We start from the raw sequence: 22,114 nt of genomic DNA, 5'->3' as shown, positions 1-22,114 counted from the left end.
TCATTCTATTGTACCACTAGGATTACAAATGCTCATGGTTTGTTTGTTTGTTTTGCAGTTGGCATTTTTAGAAACATGCTCATTGCTTGAAATAGTAATCATGAGTATCCAGAGATCTGGTCTAGTCTTCCTCATATCTACAGTTCTTACTAGTTACGAGAACTTGGGCAACGTGTTTCAATTTCGTGATTCCCTGTCTTATCTGTTGAATAAGGTGCTAAGAACCCTTCCAGCTCAGATTCTATAATTCTGTGATAACAGGTGGGTTGAGAAGTCACATGGGAAATAAATAACGTGGTCAGGACAAGAATCTGATTTCTCCTTCCTATCATTGACTTGATCTAATAGAACATTTCCAAAAATATTTTCTCAAGCTTCCTAGAGATCTTTTAACTGCAAAGTATCAGAAAAGTAAGCCATAATTACGATATTATTAGTAATGAAAAAACTCTTTAGTCAAATAATTTTTTTAAAAATATTCCTCAAATTTTTTAAATTATTGTTTCTTCTTTTTTTTTCTTTTTTTGGCTGCGTCAGGTCTTAGTTGCAGCACGTGGGATCTTTCCTTGCAGCGCACAGGCTTCTCTCTAGTTGTGGCATGCGGGTTTTCCCTCTAGTTGTGGTTCCAGAGCACATGGGCTCTGTAGTTTGCAGCACGCAGGCTCTCTCGTTGAAGCGCGCGAGCTCAGTAGTTGTTCAATGTGGGCTTAGTTGCCCCATGGCATGTGGGACCTTAGTTCCCTGACCAGGGATTGAACCCACGTCCCCTGCATTGGAAGGCGGATTCTTTACCACTGCACCACCAGGGAAGTCCCTAGTCAACTAATTTTAACGAAGGTACCACCCAAGAAAAGAGACAAGCCCTTCTGGTTTTTGTATTATTCGTTGTAAAGGGCAGCAGTAGACTGTTTGGTTGGACTGACAACAAAATTGTTTTTTAGAAATTGGTTGTACATTGAGACACTTGGCCATGCAGCAGAACAGAGGTTTCCATTTGCTTAAGGAGCAATGCAAATCATTCTTTGGATGAAACCTGTGACACATGCTCAAGTATCCTGAATTTTGTACATTCTCACATGGTGACCTAGGTCTGTTTGAGGCTTTTTGTTGGTTTATTGGTTGGTTGGTTGGCATTGATTTGGTTGTTTTAAATGTTTTCCTTTTACTGCAAGATACCCTACTATCTAAATAGTATTTTAAGAGTTGCTTATGTTTCTAATGAATTAGTCATTTGATATCAACAAGAAAACCAGTAATCTATTAGAATTTAATTCATTAGAAGTGTTTACTGTACCTTTCTGCAGCTTCTATTCCTACCTATTGAGATTTGACTATATAGAATTTTCAAGGTTAACTGAAAAGAATTTTAAGGATATTTATCTGATGGGAAGGGAGAGGAATGTACTTTGTGCTTAGAAGCAAATTAATGCTGTTTTATATCTACTGTATCTGAAAAAATGAAGTCCTAGATCATCAGCAAATTTGAGAAATAACATTAACCTTGGAGAAAGTTTATTTTTCACTTAAGTAGGACATACTGAAAGTGTTTATTTTTAAATTACTATGTTTGCATCTCCTTCATTGCAGGAGAATCTCCTTGAATCTTTGGTTAATAAGTAACTATCTCACTCATCTAATTATTGTAATGATTAACCATTCACTTGTTATTTGATATAAAGGGTCAATGTAAATGTAGGCTTACATCTTCCAAATCTTATTAAATGTTAATGAAAGTAGTTTTATTTCCAAACTGACGTTTTCATTGAGACAGAAAATTTAAAGGACAGTTAGTACATGCTGGCTTCTATCTGAACACCATACCAGGCGAGAGGTTAACCAAACCTTGCAGTGATTTTTACCCTGCATTATGACTTGAATCTATTCAAAAGGGATTTGTATACTGAGGCCTAAATTAGGTACATAAAATGAGAGGTTTAGACTAGTGATCCCCAGGATTATGCATAGCCTAATTCAGTCTCTTTATTAAGAGATGTTAATACCAGTTTCACGTACACGAAATATATATCTTTTTAGGGCTACTAATAGTAGAAGAAAAAAGAAAAGAATCAACGTTGAATTAACTTGCTAGACACTGGTAGCAAGAACAAAACATTTGTATTTTATTGGGCTTGAAAAATTTGCTTGGAGAACGCTGAGAAAGCAAGAAAATAGTTTGGAAAAGAATAAGATTAATGGTAGGTCTACAGAATGTTGTCTGGGCTGAATAAAGTCTTCTAGGGAGTTGACAGTGGGAAGAAAAAAGATTAATGAAATCGTCCAGAGTTTTTATGAGACTTATACAGATCTAGGCCTTTAGTCTCTGAGCATTGAATGGTCTATCTGTTGGAACAATTAAAGTTTAATGCAGAAGATGAAAAGGATGCAGAACTTTAGATTTTGTTACTAATGGGAGGAAAAACTTGGCAAAGGTAAGGACTGGGGGGATGATAACACTTCAACACAAAAGTTATCTTCAAGGTTATCAACCCTTTATATAATTAAACCATCTGCTTCTGCCAAATGACATTGATAAAGAAAATAAGGATTTCTCCAGCCTGCAGAAGTGAGGGATGTGTTTTTAATGGTAGACAATTCAAGATCAACTCAAGTATTTGGACTACTGGTTTGCATCTTGTTTGAGACACATGCTTTCAGTAAATTTATGTCAAAATCTAGCAAGTCCTAAACAAATGTGATTTCTGATGAGAATGACAGGTAGATAGCTTAACTTTTGGAGAGTTCTGATACATTTCATAATCACCAGAATTGCTTTTTAAAGGATGAATTTCAAGTTTTGAAATTGTAGATTTTTTTTTAACCATCTAATTCAGAACACCAAATGGATGTCCTTGGGATCATGACCTAATCAGAGGTAACCAAAGTGTCTCTATCTCCCACATGTTTGACACAAAAAAAATGTTTACTAGTTCCTGATCCTTTTCAAAAATCAGGCAAAGGAGTGTTGGGCCCAAACGTTTGTTCTCAATGGTATCCTGACCAGCAGCAGCAGCAGCTGGGAAGATATTAGAAATGCAAATTCTCAGGCCCTACCCCAGACCTACTGAATTAGAAATTGAAGGTGAGCTCAGTAATCTGCATTTTTAACACATCCTCCAGGGATTCTGATGCGCATTAAAGACTAAGAACCGTTAGGCTAGATTAAGATCCCCAGTCTAGGCCTTGTTTGTGCAAGCAGGAGAGCTGTGTAGTTCTAACTTGGTACACTTTTGGAGAACCAAACTCATCAGTAAGTAGCTTGAGTTTTTTCGAAAAGGAATTTTTTTTTTTGAAGTATAGTTGATTTACAATGTTGTGTTAGTTTTAGGTGTACAGCACAGTGATTCAGTTATAGATAGATAGATAGATAGATAGATAGATAGATAGACAGACAGATATCTTTTTCAGATTCTTTTCCCCTATAGCTTATTACAAAATATCCCCTATGCTATACAGTAGGTCCCTGTTGTTTATCTATTTTATATATAGTGGTGTGTATCTGTTAATCCCAAACTCCTAATTTATCCCTCCCCCTACCTTTTCCCCTTTGGTAACCATAAGTTTGTTTTCCATGTCTGTGGGTCTGTTTGTTTTGTAAATAAGTTCATTTTGATCTTGTTTTTTTTTTTTTTTGATTTCACATGTGAGCGATATATGATATTTGTCTTTATCTGGCTTACTTCACTTAGTATGATAATCTCTAGGTCCGTCTATGTTGCTGCAAATAGCATTATTTCACACTTTTTAATGGCTGAGTAATATTCCATTGTATATATGTACCACACCTTCTTTACCCATTCATCTGTCGATGGACATTTAGGTTGCTTCCATGTCTTGGGTATTGTGAATAGTGCTGCAATAAACATTGGGGTGCATGTATCTTTTCGAATTATAGTTTTCTCTGGATATATGCCCAGGAGTGGGATTGCAAGATCATATGGTAACTCTATTTTTAGTTTTTTAAGGAACCTCCATACTGTTCTCCATAGTGGCTGTACCATTTTCCATTCCCATCAACAGTATAGGAGGGCTCTTTTTTCTCCACACCCTCTCCAGCGTTTATTATTTGTGGAAAAGGAATTTTTGAAAGTGTTTAGTCAAGAGAACTGGTTAACACACCTGGACCAGATGTAAATATCTAAAGCAATATCCCTTTAAGAAAGAGTGAAAGGAGGGCGAGATGGCCTCTCTTGATACAGCAATGGAATTCTCTCTCACATCCCAGTCTGTGCCAACAACATGGTTGCAGTTTAAACAGCAGGAAGAGCTCTGGCTTCATGTGGAAGAAGGAGAAGGTATAGCATGGAGGTTACGAAGGCAGGCCATGGGGCAGACCTCCCTGGATTCAAATTCTAGCTCCACCACTTTCTAACTAGGTAACCTGAGGCAAATTACTTACCTTCTCTGGGTCTGCTTAATCATCTGTAAAATGTGGGTCAGCATGGTTCTTAACAGATGTGATTGCAGTAAGGAAAGTATTGAGTGTAGTACGTAGTACATAATAAACATCGCTCAATAAATGGTGGCCATCACTATTTTTATCTTTGTCAAGAGAATAGGATATACAGTGTGCTGGTCAACTGGATGAAGCAGAAGGTGTCACAACTATACCATTTTTTTACCAATTTCAATGGTAAAGATTTTTTTTAAAAAAAGTTAAACATAGAATTGCCAAAGATTTAGCGATTGTACTTTTGGAAATGTACCCAAAAGAATTAAAAGCAAGGACTCTGACAGATGTTTGTACACCATGTTCATCACAGCATTATTCACAATAGCCAGAAGGTGAAACCAACCTAAATATCCATCAAAAGACAAATGGATAAACAAAATGTGCTGTGTTTGTATGTATGTGTGTGTATGTGTATATACGTGTACATACAGGAACATTATTGAGTCTTAAAAAGGAATGAAATCCTAACACATGCCATAGATGAACCTTGGAAACATTATGCTAATTGAAATAAGCCAGACACAGAAGGATAAATATATGGTTCTACTTATAAGAGGTATCTAGAATAGTCACAGTCATAGAGACAGAAGGTAAAATAGTGGTTACCAGGGGCTGAGAGGAGGAGGGAGTAGGAAGTTACTGTTCAGTGGGTGTGGTTTCAGTTGGAGATGATGATAAAGTTCTGGAGATGGATAGTGGAGATGGCTGCAAAACAGTGTGAATGTACTGAATGCCACTAAGCTGTATACTTAAAGATGCTTAAAATACTAAATTTTATGTTATGTATATTTTATCACATTAAAAAAATTTTTCAAGCTGTTGAGATTCATCAGAACTGGTCTAGTTTAATTGAAAGACTATTTGGATGCTAGACGTTGAATTCAGTCTTTTTTTTTTTTTTTAAATCACTGAGATTACCCTTGTCTTCAAGCAATGTAGACCACTATAATTAACAACACTGTATTGTGTATTTGAAAGTTGCTAAGAGAGTAAAAAAAATTGTCACCATGTGAGGTGATGGATGTTAACTCACTATGATAAATATTTTGCAATATATACATATATCAAATCATTATGTTGTACTCCTAATACTCATACAATGTTATATGTCAGTTATATCTCAGTAAAACTGAGAAAAATTATCACAAAAAAAATGTAGGCCAGTATGGCTTAAAAGCTTTAGAACTCTGAAGTCAGAAAGGATATGGTCTACCATATCTTGAATTGGTAATTAACAGCAAAAACAAAAAATTCCAATTTGGAAAAAAAAAGTTCAAATTTAGCTTGGTGTACTGGTGGCCAAATGAGGTCCCATCTCCCAGCATTAGTGGAAAAGCATGACTTTTTTTAAAAGCATGCCTTTTTAGCATTGATAAGTAAAACACTATATTTACAAAATTTACAAGAACCCTTTGTCTTTTATGATTCCTGTAAATCTCCGTAACCTGTATCATTGGTCACATTTACTAATATGGTATCGTGCAAAGAGCAAAAAGCTAAGAGCTGCTGTTTGACCTTGGTTCTTCCTTTTCTTAAACTACCAGCCCACCTCCACACAGACCTTTGTGCCTCACTCAGTGCCCAGCACGTGCCATCCCTGGCCCTCGGCTAATATTTGCTCAACTAGCCAACGATTAAATGAGTTGATAGCATCATAATTTGAGATTGAACTCAAATTGTCCAGGGAAACATTCTCAGTATGAAATATGTTTGTTCCCAATGTAACCTGGCTTTAGAACTGTCATGGTATCTTTTCACCCTTTGTGTATTTTTGATCAGGGATTATCTCTAAATTGAGATCTGGTCACAGGAGAGACTTTAGCTCCAAAATGGCACCTGAAAAAGAAATGTCTTCAGAAGTTAATGCATGGCTGAAAGGCTGCCGAGCTGAGAAAAAATAATCAGAATGAAAATTAGAGTGTTCACACTCTGAGATGCCATTTTCCCAAAGTGCAGACATTTACAGTTTCACGTGTTCACTGTCTTCTTCCTTGTGGGTCTTTAGATGAGTTACCTAATCTTATATTTCAACCAAGTAAAGTCTAACCACACTCCTGCATGCCAGCGTGAACCTTTGAAAACCAAAGACAAACTTCACACCCTAAAAAGCCTCTCTCTCTCCCTTCCACCACAGGTCTATGCCGTACCCCCACCCAACCACCAGCAAGCGTCAGTGTGTGGATTTCCTCAACCCATTGCGCTAGGATGCCTCTTTTATTGCATGTTGTGGCAGGAGAGAAGGATTAAATTACCAGGGCTGTCAGGAAGGACAAGCTCTCTGCCATACATTATCATATCACTTGCTTCTTGGGTGAAAGAAAATGCAGTAAATCCCTCAAATACAAAGCAATAAAGACCGCTGGCTTTTACTGTCACGACTGCCACTGCCATTAACAGGCAGTGACAGGGATGTGGCACTCTTAGATGTTGCTTGTATCTTTTCTGACAGTGTGCACGTAAACCTGCCAGTGACATGACATTAGATCACATGACTATTCAGATTTGATTCTGGTTTCCAGCGCGGCTTTCTTTTCCCTTGCATACAAGTGAGGTGGTATGACTTGCGTCTCTAAAAACAGGTATTTATACAAATACAGAATGGTACTAATGTAGCATATTCCTGAGTGACTTCTTGTGGATTTTTTTTTTTTTTTTGGTTTAGTGATCTACGTGGATAAAGAAAACAACCAAGCCAAGAGAGACATCTTAAAAGCTATACTACTTAAACAAGAGATGCCTAATAGAAGGTACATTTAAGCATTCTAAATTATCTGGCGGTTTATACAAAGTAGATCTCTGTAGCGTGGTGTGGTGGGGAAAGAAAAGCACAAGATGAGGAAGCAGAACACCTTACTTCCCTGATTCACTCAGTGTCCTTGAATGAGTATGTGACCTCTCTGGGTCTCTTTCCTCCTAGAAATATCACAGCCCTGCCTACCATACAGAGTAACTGTAAAGATCCTATCGTGCTTTGCAAACCAAAAGACTGTACAGTGTAGTATATAAAGTATCCCATTGTCAGTCAGGTATAAGTGTAAAGCACCTAACAGTGATTGCCCCGAGGGGGCGCTCTGGACTCAATGGCTGGAATATAAATTCTTGTTCTATCACTTACTAGCTGTCTGACCTCAGACAACCACCCTGTGCCTCACTTTCTGCATCTGTAAAATGGAGATAATACAGGGTGGTTGTAAAGATTAAATGAGATGATATGTGTAAGATGGATAGAATAGCGCCTGACACAGAGTAAGAGCACAGTAAGTATTCATTGCCGTCATTATAAGCAGTAGTAATATTATTATTTGTAATAGCTCATCAGCCTTTCATACTAATTTTTACCTCACTAGCACTTTTTAATAGTTCATCATTTCATGTTATTTTTAATGCTTTTGGGGGGCAAACTTGAACAGGACACTTTGCATTTTTGGTCAGTTGAGAAATTATACCCTTTCGAGAAGGAAAAAATCCTGATCTTAATAAATTCTTGCTGGACTTCCCTGGTGGCGCAGTGGTTAAGAATCCGCCTGCCAGTGCAAGGGACACGGGTTCGAGCCCTGGTCCGGGAAGATCCCACCTGCCACGGAGCAAGTAAGCCCATGAGCCACAATACTGAGTCTGCGCTCTAGAGCCCGTGAGCCACAGCTACTGAAGCCCATGTGCCTAGAGCCCATGCTCCGCAACAAGAGAAGCCACCGTAGTGAGAAGCCCGCTCACTGCAACGAAGAGTAGCCACCACTCACCGCAACTAGAGAAAGCCCGCACACAGCAACGAAGACCCAATGCAACCATAAATAAATAAATAATTTCAAATAAATAAATAAGTTCATACTTTTGATTGAGCTCCCATCCATGCAGTCTGAGGAGTTATCTAAGTGCTACCCATCAACCCCTGAGCTGGGGCTTCGCCAACGCCCCTCTGCTGGCTTGTTCCCGTTGGCCTGGGTGGACCCATTATCTCCCCATTGTCCTCTTCTCCTTGCCTTTATGGCCCATCAGTGACAAAGCCTCTCACTGCCTCAAACCAGCACTTACCCGTCCCCCACCTGAGAAAGAGACTGAGGTTCATCTGTTTCCTAGACGTCAGGAAGTGAACATTAACGACATTATATTTTTCAAAAGAGCTTCCAAACTAGCATCTGATCTTCTGTTACATGAAATGAAACTGAAATTCTTAGCTCTTAGGTTCTGACAGTGGCTTTTTCTTTAACTCCTTGAAATACATGTATTATTTCCTTGGATTTTTTTTTTTTAATATTTATTTATTTGGCAGCGTCGTGTCTTAGTTGCGGCATGCAGGATCTTCATTGTGGCACACAGTCTCAGTAGTTGCAGTGTGCGGGCTCTCTAGTTGTGGCATGCGGGCTCAGTAGTTGCAGCACTCAGTCTCAGTAGTTACAGCACGTGGGCTTTCTAGTTGTGGTGTGTGGGCTCTAGAGCACGTGGGCTTAGTTGCCCCACAGCATGTGGAATCTTGGTTCCCCGACCAGGGATCAAACCTGTGTCCCCTGCATTGGAAGGAGGATTCTTAACCACTGGACCACCAGGGAAGTCCCTCCTTGGATCTTGATTCTGAAGAAAGAGTAGGAAAAGCCTATTAATTGCCCTGAGGTTCTGTTTTTCCCAGGACGGTAGATAATCACTCAGGTTTTACCTACTTTGTATACTTCAGCTTCTTTCAAGGCCACCTCAAATACCACTGGCCCCCTGGGGTATCCCAGGTCACTAGTGATTAAACGGCACTGGCCATGTCATCTACTTCTCTGCGGTCAAGAAGCTGGGTCATCACTGCCCAGAACTGAACTTTAAAAATAAAAAAAAGTCCACCATAGCTGTAATGACTCCCACTCTCCCATCATTGTTTCCCTAAAAATTTCTAAATGCCCACAGAGGCACAAATGTTCATGTCATTTTAGATACTGCAAGAGGCACTGCAGGTGCAGAGTGACTGGCTCGGGGCTGATGACAGCAGAGGGCTTGGAGCGCCGGCCACGTGCTCATCGGACTGCCAGGGGAGGGATGGGGCCATCATGGGAGAATAGCCCTGTCCCATTTCTCTCCTTTGACAGTATCATTTTCTTAAGGGGAAAAAAAAGGAGTTTACATTTACATTTTTCCACAACCAAAAGACAACTGTTATTCCAGTGAATGTTCTCACCTTTTTTAAGTACTCTGAGGTCATATTACTTAAAGTACCTCCTAGTTTATAAGAATTCATTTTCTCAGACAGTAGCCCCCTTGAACATTGGTGATAACTTATAGAGCCACAGTTAGATAAGTTTGGCCAATCTTCTCTGACACACATAAGATGATGTGCATTGTATAATGAATCACATATAGTACCTTTGCATTCGGTCCCATGCTATATTTGCAAATATACAAGCGTCACTTTAAAAGGGAGGCAACACATTGAAATGGGAGTCTGGAAATTACTTATTTGAAGTCATGGTTTTGACACCGACTTAAGGTTCCTTTTTGGTTTCATTTCTTCCCTTTCACAGTGTTCTACTGTACAGATCCAACTTATCTATCAGCACTCCAGTATGTAAAACTCACAGGTGAGCCCTTAGGCTCTTCTATCCTGTTTCATATAAAAACGAACTATTTCAGAATGAGGAAAGAATGAAAACTGCTAAATGATCTAAGGAGTTTCAGTGCCTTCTGGTTTCCTAAATGACAGCAGGTTACGTTTGAGGTCTAAATCTTGAGGCCCAGCCCAAGGCCTGCCTTCTCCAGTCAACCTTCCCCAAATGAGCCAGCCTTCAACTAGGACTTCCATTTTGCAGTTCATGTAGTAATTCAACAAATATTTATGATCCCTACCTAAGTATCAGGAACTAAAATGCTGAACAAGAGGATATCTTTGCACTCATGGAGTATACATTCCACTGAGGAAGACAGACAACAAGTAAACAAATCAACCAATTACATATTACAATAGGTACTAAGAGAAAGCTAAACAAGCTGTTAAAATGGAAAATAACATAAAGGGAATTCCTGGCGGTCCAGTGGTTAGGACTCCGCGGTACCACTGCCAGGGCTGCGTTCGATCCCTGGTCAGGGAGCTAAGATCCCACAAGCCTTGTAGCGCGGCCAAAAACAAAAAGTAGGAATAAAAAAAGTAATAATAACATGAAGGCAAACCGGAGGAGATGACATTTAAGCTGGTTAGTGAAGCCTCTCCAGCACATAAAGCAAGGTTCCATCTCTTTGTTTTGGCAGGGTTCAAGGTAAGATAAGATGTGTCTGTGTGTGTCCGTGTATGTGTATGTACAGTTTAGCTGAAGCCAAGCTGTAGTTTTTAAATTATTTTAGTGTACCTTCCTCCCTTTAGAGCCTAACTTTAGTTTCTTAATTTTGTATTTGACATCTCATTTTGCTCTCTATAGAATCTAAACCAGAAATATTGCATTTTTTGTTTTTAGCCCTTTCTCTGGCACTTAGAAGGGTTTTTTTTTTCTTTTTTTCTCAGAATTCTCATATATTCAGTGGAGGTAATGGTATGCATTTGTAAAGTATATAGATAATTATCCTTAGATATGAGACATTATATTAGGATAACACTTAATATTACTACAATCTTGTAGCCTCCATCCTTTCTGTAAGTCTTGTGGGTGTAAAATGTGTGTCAAATATCACTTCTAATTCCTTCTTTTCTAAGTATATTCATTTTAGGACAATATCTTTCATCATCATTCTTCTTGTTTAATGAGTGATACAGTCATTGTATAATTTGGTTGTCTCGGTTTTCAATTGAGACAAGCCTTTCCCATGTATTCTTTTTCTCTTCCCTTAGAAATGTAGAAGCTTAAGGAGCTCTATCTAGATTAAAAATAGTAATAATAAAAGAGCAAACATTTACTCAGTGCTTAATGTGTTCCAGGCACCATTTACATGTATCATCTCATCCAATCCTCACAAGAGCCCAGTGAACCATTACTATTCTACAGATAGGGAAACTGAGATCAGAGAGGTTAAGTAATGTGTACAAGGTCACACAGCTAATTAATAGGAAAGCAGAAATTTGAACCCAGAACAGATGCCCTTAAACCACTTAATCTTAATTTATCTGTTTTATGCATCATATAAAATATCCATCTTTCTATTTCCTGATCAGAATTTATTGCTATGGAAAAACAGGGACTTAGTAAAGAAATGAAATGTTGAATACTTTTAGCAAATTATTTTAAAATATTGTCATGTTTACCTGTAAACATTTGGAAAGGATTTTAATCGTGCATATTTTTCAAGGCATGACATCCCAGAGACTTAGGTTTTTACCTAACAGTGTTATCTAAGAAACAAGTTTCTTGTTTTGTTTCTGATTTGGGATGGATAGATTTTGAAAATGGTTAAAATGGTCATTTACAAGCATTCGTGGTTTAAGCTATGCTGCCAAGACGTATCAAAAGAGTACTTAACTGTAAATTCCTGTCATTTGGTCAGTCCAAGTGTGTTTGGCCTCAACACAAGCCACTAATTCAAATCAGTTCCATCAGAACCCTCCAATTATATGTCTAAAAGTAAAATAAAACTTGGATGCTATGATTGTAAGTTGAAAGATTGCTGAACTAATACAAACATTTCGTATAGCTATTGGGTAGAGCTACAACATTTAGCTAACATAATTAAGAATATATAGAACACAGTTGGTTAAATTGCTTAGTAGAAACTCCAAAGTTGTGCATTTCTATAGAAAATGTTGCATTTCTGTTGAAAAAGCTGCCCTAACCTCCCTGGTCTTTATTCACTTGATCCTTTTAGCCTTAAAAGTAGACATGTCAAAATATGATCAGATAATGTATAATAGAGTGAACATCTGGTTCTTCTCTTCGCCTAGTAATTTTCTCAGATTCTAGTGATAAATGATAATCAGTGCTTAGAAGAGTGAATTAGTGTTCATGTGAAGTCTGGGTGTGCTATAATAATTCTAATCGTTCATATAATAACTTATATAATTTTCTTTTTATTGGAATAATTGGAAACTGAGATTTCACAGTTTGTGATAAAAACCCATTCAGGAGTTTTGTTTCATTTGTGATTTTTTTTTCTCACTTTGTAGCGATGTTCTGTGTTCTTTCCCTTCTCAGCGTTCGCTTCACTGTGGTCAGTGACCCTCCAGAGGATGAGCAGGATCTGGAGTGTGAGGACATCGGCATTGCTAACGTTGACCTCGCCGACATGTTTCGGGAAGGGAGAGACATCATCGAGCAAAGTATTGATGGTATGGGTGGAAGTATTGCTCAATCTGTACAACCAGCAATTGCTGAAATCCAAATTCTTTATTAAAACCTTCTTTTTGCTGGCTGCAAGGACGTTGAGTCACACACTAGTTGAATCCTTTGCGACTCAAGCTGATGTTTTGTTGAGGCTGGAATTTCTCCCTACATCCCCCCCTTACCCTCCTTCTCTGCCTTCCTTTGAATCAACAGAAATTTAAAAATAATTAATTGTGTTTCTCAAGGAATTATTCATTTTGTTAGTATTGTGGGGCGGGGGTTGTGGGGGACAAAAATGTGGCCATTGGATTTTTTTTAATGTTGTTTCTAGAAGCCTCATGCTGTCAACCCTTATTTCAGCTAAGGCATGTTATTCTGAGTGATCATTACAGTGTGTTCTGCAAGGCTTCTCTTTACTTCAATGTTACAGTCCGGTGATATAGTCACTGCAAATAACTGAGTAGTTTTGGTCACTTGCTTCTCATCAGGATTCAGGGAGGAGTTAGGGATTCCTGACAAAAAGTGCTCTTCTAGATTTTCACCTCACCAGGTGTGAGTCCCAACAATGCCTAATTTCTACCCCTTATCCTTATATAACATATTTAGAACATGCTGAAGGCACTGTACTTTATGAAATCAAGACTTTTAAAAATAATAATCAGGGATGGCCTGGGCTGTACAATAAATGAAGAAATGAGGCTGAGTCCTAATCTCATTTCTTAAGTCAGCAGAGCCATCCATCACTGGAAAAATGTACACGGTTTGTTTACTCATTTATTCATGCATTAAATGAGCACTTAACTGAGCACCTCTTAAGTGCCAGGCACTCTGCTTACACCGTAGTTCAGCTGTGGTTCACATGTCAAGCTGCTTGTCCTGGATGTGTGTCAAGTGCTCAAAAGTCAGGATCAAGCCAAATAATTAACCAAATTAGACCAAGTAACCAAATTAGAAACCTATTCTGGGAAATTTTATAAACTATACATATCACACACATATCACAACTTTGGCAGGCACAGAAGAAAAAGATGAGAGGATTAAAATACGAACCTAAATCCTATTAAAAACACCCAGAACCAAGAGAGTCTGACAGAAATGTTCAAAATTATCTGTGCTTTAGATTCTTTATCTTTTCTACAGTCAGTGCTGTTTCAAAAGCCATCTTCTCGTTCTGCAAGACCACAAATGATCATATTGGTCTGATAGAGACAGCTATTGTGGCCTTGTTCTGGGAAAGAGTCAGAAAATTAAACGCTGGTAAGGTTAGGTTTTTAATGCGTTGCTCTGTGCCAGACATAGAAGTGAGGCGTTCCAAAGAAGAGGTGAAGGCTCGGCAGTGCGCTGGGGACCATTTGTTTCCCTGCAATCTCCCTGCCTGCTCATTTCTCCACCTAAGTCTTTGTATACTAAGTTTTATTTGAAGGTTTCCTTACAAATTTTCTTAGAATTAAACACACACACATATTAAAAGTTCAAGGAAAACCACCAGGAAAATACATAGGAAACTATATAGACTCATAAGTGCTGTCTAGACTTACAAAGTCCAAAATTCTGGCCTGGAGTCACTAGTAGGTTATCGCTGTTCACAGAGGGTTGGGGTCTGAATCAGCATCCCATTTGGCCCCCACCACTGAGCTCAGAGAATTATCAAACAGTCTGCCTCTGATACACCACTAAAGCTGTGCCTCCTTCCCAGAAAAGCCCACAGACGCTCAAAATTTTGCATCTACTTTCTTGCAACATCAGTTCATAGACCCTCAAAGCCAATCCATAGACCTTAAGATTCTGGGTCTGCCATTTTAACTTTTTCTAATTTCACATATAATCTATTTTAAATGGAATGTTTTCCTTAGAAAGATAAATAACCATTCCAGGGGACTTCCCTGGCGGTCCAGTGGTTAAGACTTCACCTTCTAATGCAGAGGGTGCAGGTTCAATCCCTGGTCGGGGAGCTAAGATCCCACATGCCTTGTGGCCAAAAAACCAAAACAAAACAGAAGCAATATTGTAACAAATTCAATAAAGACTTTAAAAATGGTCCACATCAAAAAAGAATCTTTAAAAATATATAAATAACCATTTCAAATAATGATCATGTAATTTCTTTACAGTAAGTTGCCATTCTGATATTTGTTAACGCGGTATGTTAGAACAAATTCTTCGTTGTCATATCTTCATCCCTTTTAGACTTTTATTTCCTACTAAGAAATTCTGATTCTGTGGGAATCATTATCCTATAGCCTTTCCACTGGGTAAACTTCAGGATTAGATCATTAGTTTTAACTTTACAAGCAATATGTATACATACATACAGTACATCTGAAATGTGTATACACACACTCATACACACATGACAAGCTTTGATTTTTAGATTTCTGAGATACCAGTGAACTTTGGACTTCTGTAGAGCTGTTTTCATCTTTTCAACTACTGTTTCAGCTAGGCTCTCTGAAGAAAAATCTGTTGAATGATATTAACACTTTTCTGCTATCTTCTCCCTAGTTTTGGATGCTCGAGCAGATGGTGGAGGTATTGGCAAGCTCAGGGTAACTGTCGAAGCACTCCATGCCCTACGGTCTGTCTACGAGCAATACAGAGATGACTTGGAGGCTTGAAAGAAACTGCTCCAGAGGCATCTCCTACTCCTGAGTAAATGCTCACATGAAAGCACTTAGATGAGATTTTCGTAATTACTCTGGTGTATGTAATCTATAATTCATGAGAAGCTGGGAGGGAGGAGGCCTGGGTTTGAAGTGTTCAAGTTTTGTATACTTTTTCCATTTGTTTATTTTTCTATTCCCTCCTTCCCATGACTGCCACCCCCTCAGGACTTAAGTTCTCCACAGTGGGCAACACCTTCTCAATAATTTATACCTACATGATAACATGAGAAAGTCTATTTGCATTTTCAACATTTTCTTATGAAGAACTGAAATGCAATTCCCATTTTTATTTTTAATAAGCAAAAAGCATAAATCTTAGAAAACCTATGAAAAAGAAATAGTTTTACGTTATCCCTAATTGTCCCACTAAATGGAATGTGTATGATTAGCCTCATTAAGAGTTTTGCACTGTGAAGATTTTATTAGAAGCAATATATGAAAATTACTTGGATTAATGTGTTAATCTTCCTCTTTAAAATGCTAATATCCATTTTATGCACATTAAAGCTCAGTATGCATTTTCTTTGATGCATGCCATTTCTATCAATTAAATATAAAGAATGAGACTTGGCACCAACTTATTAAATTACTGCAAGTTTTTTGTTTTTCTTTCTTAAAAAGTACAGTTCTTCTTATTTGTATTGTTTTCATGTATTTGTAATGGTAATATGGGATCCAGGAATGTGTGTATGTAAAGAAGAGACAGATACATGAAATTTACACTTTGAAAACTTAGCTTATGAGATAGAAAGAAAATATTAAAAATATGCCTGAAATTCTGATATGCTTAGTTAGACCTGAAAGGAGTATCTTTTTATCATTTTTTAAATTTACATCAAGCTTGTACAATGCGAGGGTGTATCTGGATAACCAGATCATCGAAAAGCAGCTCAGAAAGTTAATTTTCTAGCTTTTACTCAATCTCACTGAAGGATTTAATTGATATTTTTAATGGAGCTGTGAATCAATGCTGCAAAGGAATTGTCTCTAGAGGTCTAGGATATAATGCATTTCATTTTTTAATTTACTTTTTTATTTGTCATTTTCTTCAAAGGATTTTTATAGGCTGTGGGTTTTCACTGTTTGCAAACAGGCTATGTTCCTTCTTAAGCATATGTAAAGTATTCAGGGAGATAAGTAATTTATTAAAATCTACCTAATTTGCCGTGATATATTAAATCTCTGCTTCAGTGATCACAGACCATTTCATTTAGAGAATTAGGCATTCCCTCTTTGTGTGATTAAAGCTCTGGAAAATGAGTTCTTTGCTCCTATTTGTGAACATTCAAAGCCTGCTAATGGCAAGAAGATGGAATAGATTATGAGACAATTCATTACAGTTCAACAGAAAAAAAAAAAAAGCAGCTATAATGCAAAAATGCAAGTATGAATATCTGCATATAGTTTGAACCATCTGTGCTCTAATGGCTTCAATAATGACTCTCGTCTTTAGGAGGCTTTGAAATGACATCCGTACAATATTAATTTGTTGATGTACATTGTGGAACCAGTAGAGTATGATCTGACCACAGAAATCTATAAATTCTGTCTCTACCATTGGGCCTCCCTGTCTGGGGCCTGCCATCTCCAAGAAGAATCTTGCTCTCATCAAACTCTGCAAATCTTCATAACAACTCATTCCTCTGGAACCTTCTAGAGACCACAAACATCTGCAGACTAAACCTCTCCAATCCTAATAAACAGCCACATGTTTGTTGTCACTTCAGCTGGCTCTGAGCTCATCTTTTTGGCCTCTCTTTCTAGCTTTCTTTGGCTTTAAGCAGCTACAGTGTCATTAAGGCCCGTAATATTCCCTGCAGTAATTTAAAACAGCCGGATTATACCCTGGGATTAACTGAGTGGTTTTTGAGACATTTATTGTGGTATTCTCCCAGGAGGTTTGTATTATTGTTTTAAAACATTACATCCCAAACTAAATACCCTTTCAGCAGGGAGAAGACCAGATTGTGCTGACTTCTTATGATCTTTAAGTGGAAAGGGGAAGTTTTTATTATAAATCTTCTGAGATCTAGTCAACTGTATAGCATCTTTAAGTGGAAAGGGGAAGTTTTTATTATAAATCTTCTGAGATCTAGTCAACTGTATAGCATGTATAACGTTAGAGAATTAGCCACGTTTCTGTCACTTTCATGTGTACTGTAACAGATTATTTAAGATTCCTTTTCTAGTTTTAGAATACTCGGCCTCAAACTACATGAATTTTCACAAAACTCATTTTCATAAGTAGTTGAATAGCTGCTGACACGTTTTGAAGTGGATAAGTGGTCTTGGATGCTTCAAATGGTTTTCATAATCTGCCCGAGAACAGTTTTTTGTTTTGTGTCGTGTTGACCAGAGTTCGCTGAAAAGTTCCCCACCTTTTAGGATCAAGAGCAATGGTTTTCTCTTGGTGAGCTAAGCCTGATGCATTAAGTATGGCTTGGCGCTGGGCAGGGGGCCTGGCCAGACAAATACACCGGCTTAAGGTAAGGCTTGTATGAACTTACAGCTCTTGGTGTAAACGTACACAGTACACTCAGCACTTTTGGGGGCTGAAATGCTTTTAGTTTGGAAATATAAATAGAGATGTGATGTGGTATGTGGGAGAGTGTATTTTACATGTTTTTTTGCCTACTGTAGTAGAAATGTCAAATTCCTAGCCACTGTCATGAGAAGCAGTTGACAAAAATAAGTTTTATGGTTTACAGTGTGGTTTACGTAGAGAACATTTCTCTTCACTCTCAGTTTCAACATGTTTTCTAAATTATCATGGTTTATTGCCGTTTAACTTAAATTAGTTTTTTTAAGAATAAATAGAGAATATATTTAATCAAATAAAGAACAGCCACGTTGAAATTCTGCTGTTCCTGCCATTCAGTCGTTACCACAAAACACAAATAATTTCTGTGTATTATGAAGTGTGGGCTGAGAGCGTTCATGTGATTGGGGAGGTTCTGCGTGCACCCATGCTCCCACAACAAAACATAAGTTGTTTTAGTAATCTGACATCAAGAGCTGTGACAATGAAAACCACTTCTTACACATGTTCTAACAAGAATCCGATTAACATTCCGGTGGATATGGAAAATAACTTTTTTTTAGTCAAACTGGCACTATTGCTGAATTTAGAATGATTTCCTTATGCTCTAGATAGCAAAATGTGAATCACGTCTGTGAACAAATACGAGAATAAAATGTCATTTTTGGGGTAGTACAAAACAACCAAGGGAGAGCTTTGGGGATATAAAATTATTGAGTGATTGACAATACCAGGGTGATCATTCATCCCCAACTATGAGAGTACATTTTAATAAGTCACTCATGCCTGAAGGCCTCTGACTACCTTAACAAAGAAAAACTAAATCCATGATTTATTATAGTTTGGGCAACATGCCTAATTAGATCCATGAATGGGAGCAAATGCAGCTTTACATCCCCTTTGTTCAGAACAAAAACAACCTGCCGGTCAACCAGAAAGCTAAGAAGTATCAAAGCTATGGAAACAAGTGTTTTAAAAACCAAAAATACAGAATTAGAAAACATCTCCTCATCCTAATCTCTTTTATCTTGCAAGATAGAATCTTCACTTCCATTTCAAAATAAAGTACCACCAGTGGACTGCACCTTACAGTCTGACCTGCTGGGAAATTGGGCCCGTGTTCCTGATGCCATTACACCTTTTGTTCTTGCCCTTTCGTTTTCCATATACCATTGACTAATATGTTTAAACCTTGTTTCTCCTTCAGTTTTTCTGAAGTAAAATCTGGGTCCCTCAGACTTAGAACATGACCTCTTTTCAATGGTAGATACCTTTGGACATTTCCTCTGCTTTTTGCCCTCTCTCACTCTTTATTGAGATTCACCTTTCTCAGCCCTGTAACAGCATCACCTCTCTGTTCATTGAACATCATCAGTTTTCTTTTTAAATCAAATGTACATCTTGATCTTTATATTTCTGTCCTCTATTCTCTTCACACCTATATTCAGCTGCAACATCTCCTCCCACCTGTCTATCCCCCTACTCATTTTTAGTTATTAGTAAAGCACGTTTTTTCCTTCTTTTCTTGGTGCTATAACCACTTCTTTAGATACCAGCATCTATGACAATTTCCCAAATTTGGAAGGTCATCTATGACCTTCCCAAAATGTTCCTTTGTGTTAAGACTTCTCTTAATTTAACATGACAGGGGCACTCTTAGTCAGCCATCATGAAACTAAGGAAACAAACAGCAAACTAATTTTTGTGTCTTTGCTTCTTTTGTACCTTTTTACAGTGAAGTAACAGAGGCTGAAACTCAGAAAGCTCTCAGCGATCACTGGTAAGGAGCTGAAGCATAAGCGGTTTTTAAGAAATTTTAAGGAAATGTATCACTTTAAAATCAAGCTGTATTTTCTGTAAATGTGTTTTGTTGCAGTTTACACGGCCTCATTAACAATAGGGAAAATAAGAGAAATTTTGGAAGAAGACTTAAGAGACTACAATACAACCTAGAGGTTGGGGAGACTTTTCTAACCAAGAGAGGGAAGACAAGCTATAAAACAAGACATAGATGTATTAAATATGTAAACATTAAGGTAGGGTGACAGTTTTAATATCCGACAAAATCGAATCCAAGGTGGAAAACAAGGGACAAAGAAAGATTTTATACTCGTAAAGGGAGCAAGTGGTCAAAGATGTAGTGAACTTGAGTAAATGTATCTCACAGTATTGCCTCAAAATTCATGAAGCAACAACTGACAGAACTATAGTGACTATATGTTTTTTAATATAATTCTCAGAGAGTGAGAGATCAAAAGATAAGAAAAAGTCTAGAAGATTTGCTTCGTATGATCACTAAACTCAAATGGATATAGAACGCATGCAGGACATTCAAAGAAAAATTAACCATGTACGCAGCCACAAAGGAAGTCTCAATTTGCAAAGAATCAAAACCTTATAATTTGTTTCTCTGAGCAAAATGCAGTGAAATTAGAAATCAGTAGTAAAAGGCTAGCTAAAAAATAATTTTATCTAAATGTTAAAAATATGTGTTATCAGGCTTCCCTGGTGGCTCAGTGGTTGAGAGTCCGCCTGCCGATGCAGGGGACACGGGTTCGTGCCCCGGTCCGGGAAGATCTCACATGCCGCAGAGCGGCTGGGTCCGTGAGCCATGGCCGCTGAGCCTGCGCGTCCAGATCCTGTGCTCTGCAACAGGAGAGGCCACAACAGTGAGAGGCCCGCGAACCGCAAAAAAAAAAAAAAAAAAAAAAAAAAAATGTGTTATCGTCGTTTGGGGTTCTAATAGGACAAGGGATAACCCACTCTTACATCATAACCAGAAGACAGAAAATCCTACAAACTTCACTTTATGTGTAAGTGGGGAACATAATTAAACATCAGCTCAGAAGCCCACGCCAGGGGGTGAGAAAGGCAAGGGTTAAGCATAAGAGAGGAGCCTGTGACAAGATTTTAGTGGTGGCAGAACACAGATAATATATCACCTAAGTTTATCCCAGGAGACGGTCCACCCTGAGTGAGGAAATGCTGAGGATGGGTTTGTGGCCTGGTGGATCAGAGTACTGGCTACTGGGGAAGTGAATGGAAGGGGCTTGGAAATGCAGAGGACCAGAGGTAGCAGCCTTGGAAAGACACCTCTTCTGGAAGAGAAGGAGGCACTTTGGAAGGGGGAAGTCTCCCTTGGAGGCATAGTAGTAAAATAAAGAAGGAACCAGCTGAAACTGTGGGCCCCAGGGAAAGAAGATAGTATCATTAAATGGTGTCAATATTAATAGAAGGTCATTTATTTTAAAAACTGCACTTCACTGTAACAACAGAAGAGGACAGTCTTGAGCTAAGAAATCTTATAAGCCACCCAAACCCCTCCCCCACCCATATGATTATCTGCCCTGGCTGGTCCAGGAAAATCCAAAACAACTTTTAATTAAAAATAGAATCCTGCATCCATATTCCATAAGAGAACAAAAATGAGAAAACTTTTCAGCAGGATGGAGCTCTATGCCAGTAATTGTAAATTTGATAGTTTGGATCACCCTTCTTGTTAAGAACAACTTGGAAAGCTCATTTTACTTAGGCTGTAAGAAATTACAGGAACAAGGGGACTTCCCTGGTGGCACAGTGGATAAGACTCTGCGCTGCCCATGCCAAGGGCCCCGGTTAAATCCCTGGTCAGAGAACTAGATCCCACATGCATGCCACAACTAAGAGTTCACATGCCACAGCTAAGGAGCCCACCTGCTGCAACTAAGACCCGGTGCAACCAAATAAATACATAAATAAACAAATAAATACAATTACAGGAACAAAATCTGGGAAGGTGAGCCAGTCAGGAAGGCTGATTTTCTCCTAGATGCAACTGCAATCTAAAAGCATGGGTAAGAGGCTAAGAAGCTGAATAGAGCTTCCAACAGACTCTCAGGGCTTTGAAGAATAAAAGTTGCAATTTAGGGTCCACTGAGGACTAAGAGCCCCAGTAAATCCCCCAGGCTCAAATTATTTCTACGTTTTTTATGTATAGTGCTTGATACACTTATAAAATTAACTAGGCACGTAAGGAGACAAGACCACATGACCGAAGACTAAGACTAAGCAGACAAGTGAAACACCCATAAGTAATTCAGATAATGGAATCATCATCCAGGAGCTTCATCTATGAACTAAGAATTCATTAGGTCAGTATCCAACAGCAAATCAGACACGATTGAAGAGAGGAAACTCTAAAAAAAAAAAAAAAATCAAGAAAATATCAATTTGGATGCATGGGAAGAAAAATGGAAAATACTGAAGA

General features: G+C 38.2%; 1 protein-coding gene across 5 annotated transcripts in view; it reads left to right on the top strand.

Annotated features, from left to right (window-relative positions):
• The window catches only part of RPGRIP1L (RPGRIP1 like), a 98,731-nt gene extending 81,676 nt beyond the window's left edge, over positions 1 to 17,055 (top strand). For 2 of the 5 annotated variants that reach the window (XM_027092180.1, XM_027092182.1), the window contains 3 exons: positions 7,113 to 7,197; positions 12,538 to 12,671; positions 15,169 to 17,055. In XM_027092180.1, the coding sequence (XP_026947981.1) occupies positions 7,113 to 7,197; positions 12,538 to 12,671; positions 15,169 to 15,281 (332 nt within the window). In that variant the 3' untranslated portion in view covers positions 15,282 to 17,055. Of the gene's footprint in view, positions 1 to 7,112; positions 7,198 to 9,363; positions 10,006 to 12,537; positions 12,672 to 15,168 lie in introns of those variants that run through there. The other 3 variants (XR_003429836.1, XM_027092181.1, XM_027092183.1) reach the window with 3 other exon arrangements.
• The last annotated feature ends 5,059 nt before the right edge of the window (positions 17,056 to 22,114 follow it).

Source organism: Aethalodelphis obliquidens, unplaced genomic scaffold (genome assembly GCF_003676395.1).
Source record: "Aethalodelphis obliquidens isolate GAN/ISIS:26980383/991018 unplaced genomic scaffold, ASM367639v1 scaffold75, whole genome shotgun sequence".
Taxonomy (NCBI): domain Eukaryota; kingdom Metazoa; phylum Chordata; class Mammalia; order Artiodactyla; family Delphinidae; genus Aethalodelphis; species Aethalodelphis obliquidens.
This window is presented reverse-complemented; position numbering and strand designations above follow the sequence as displayed.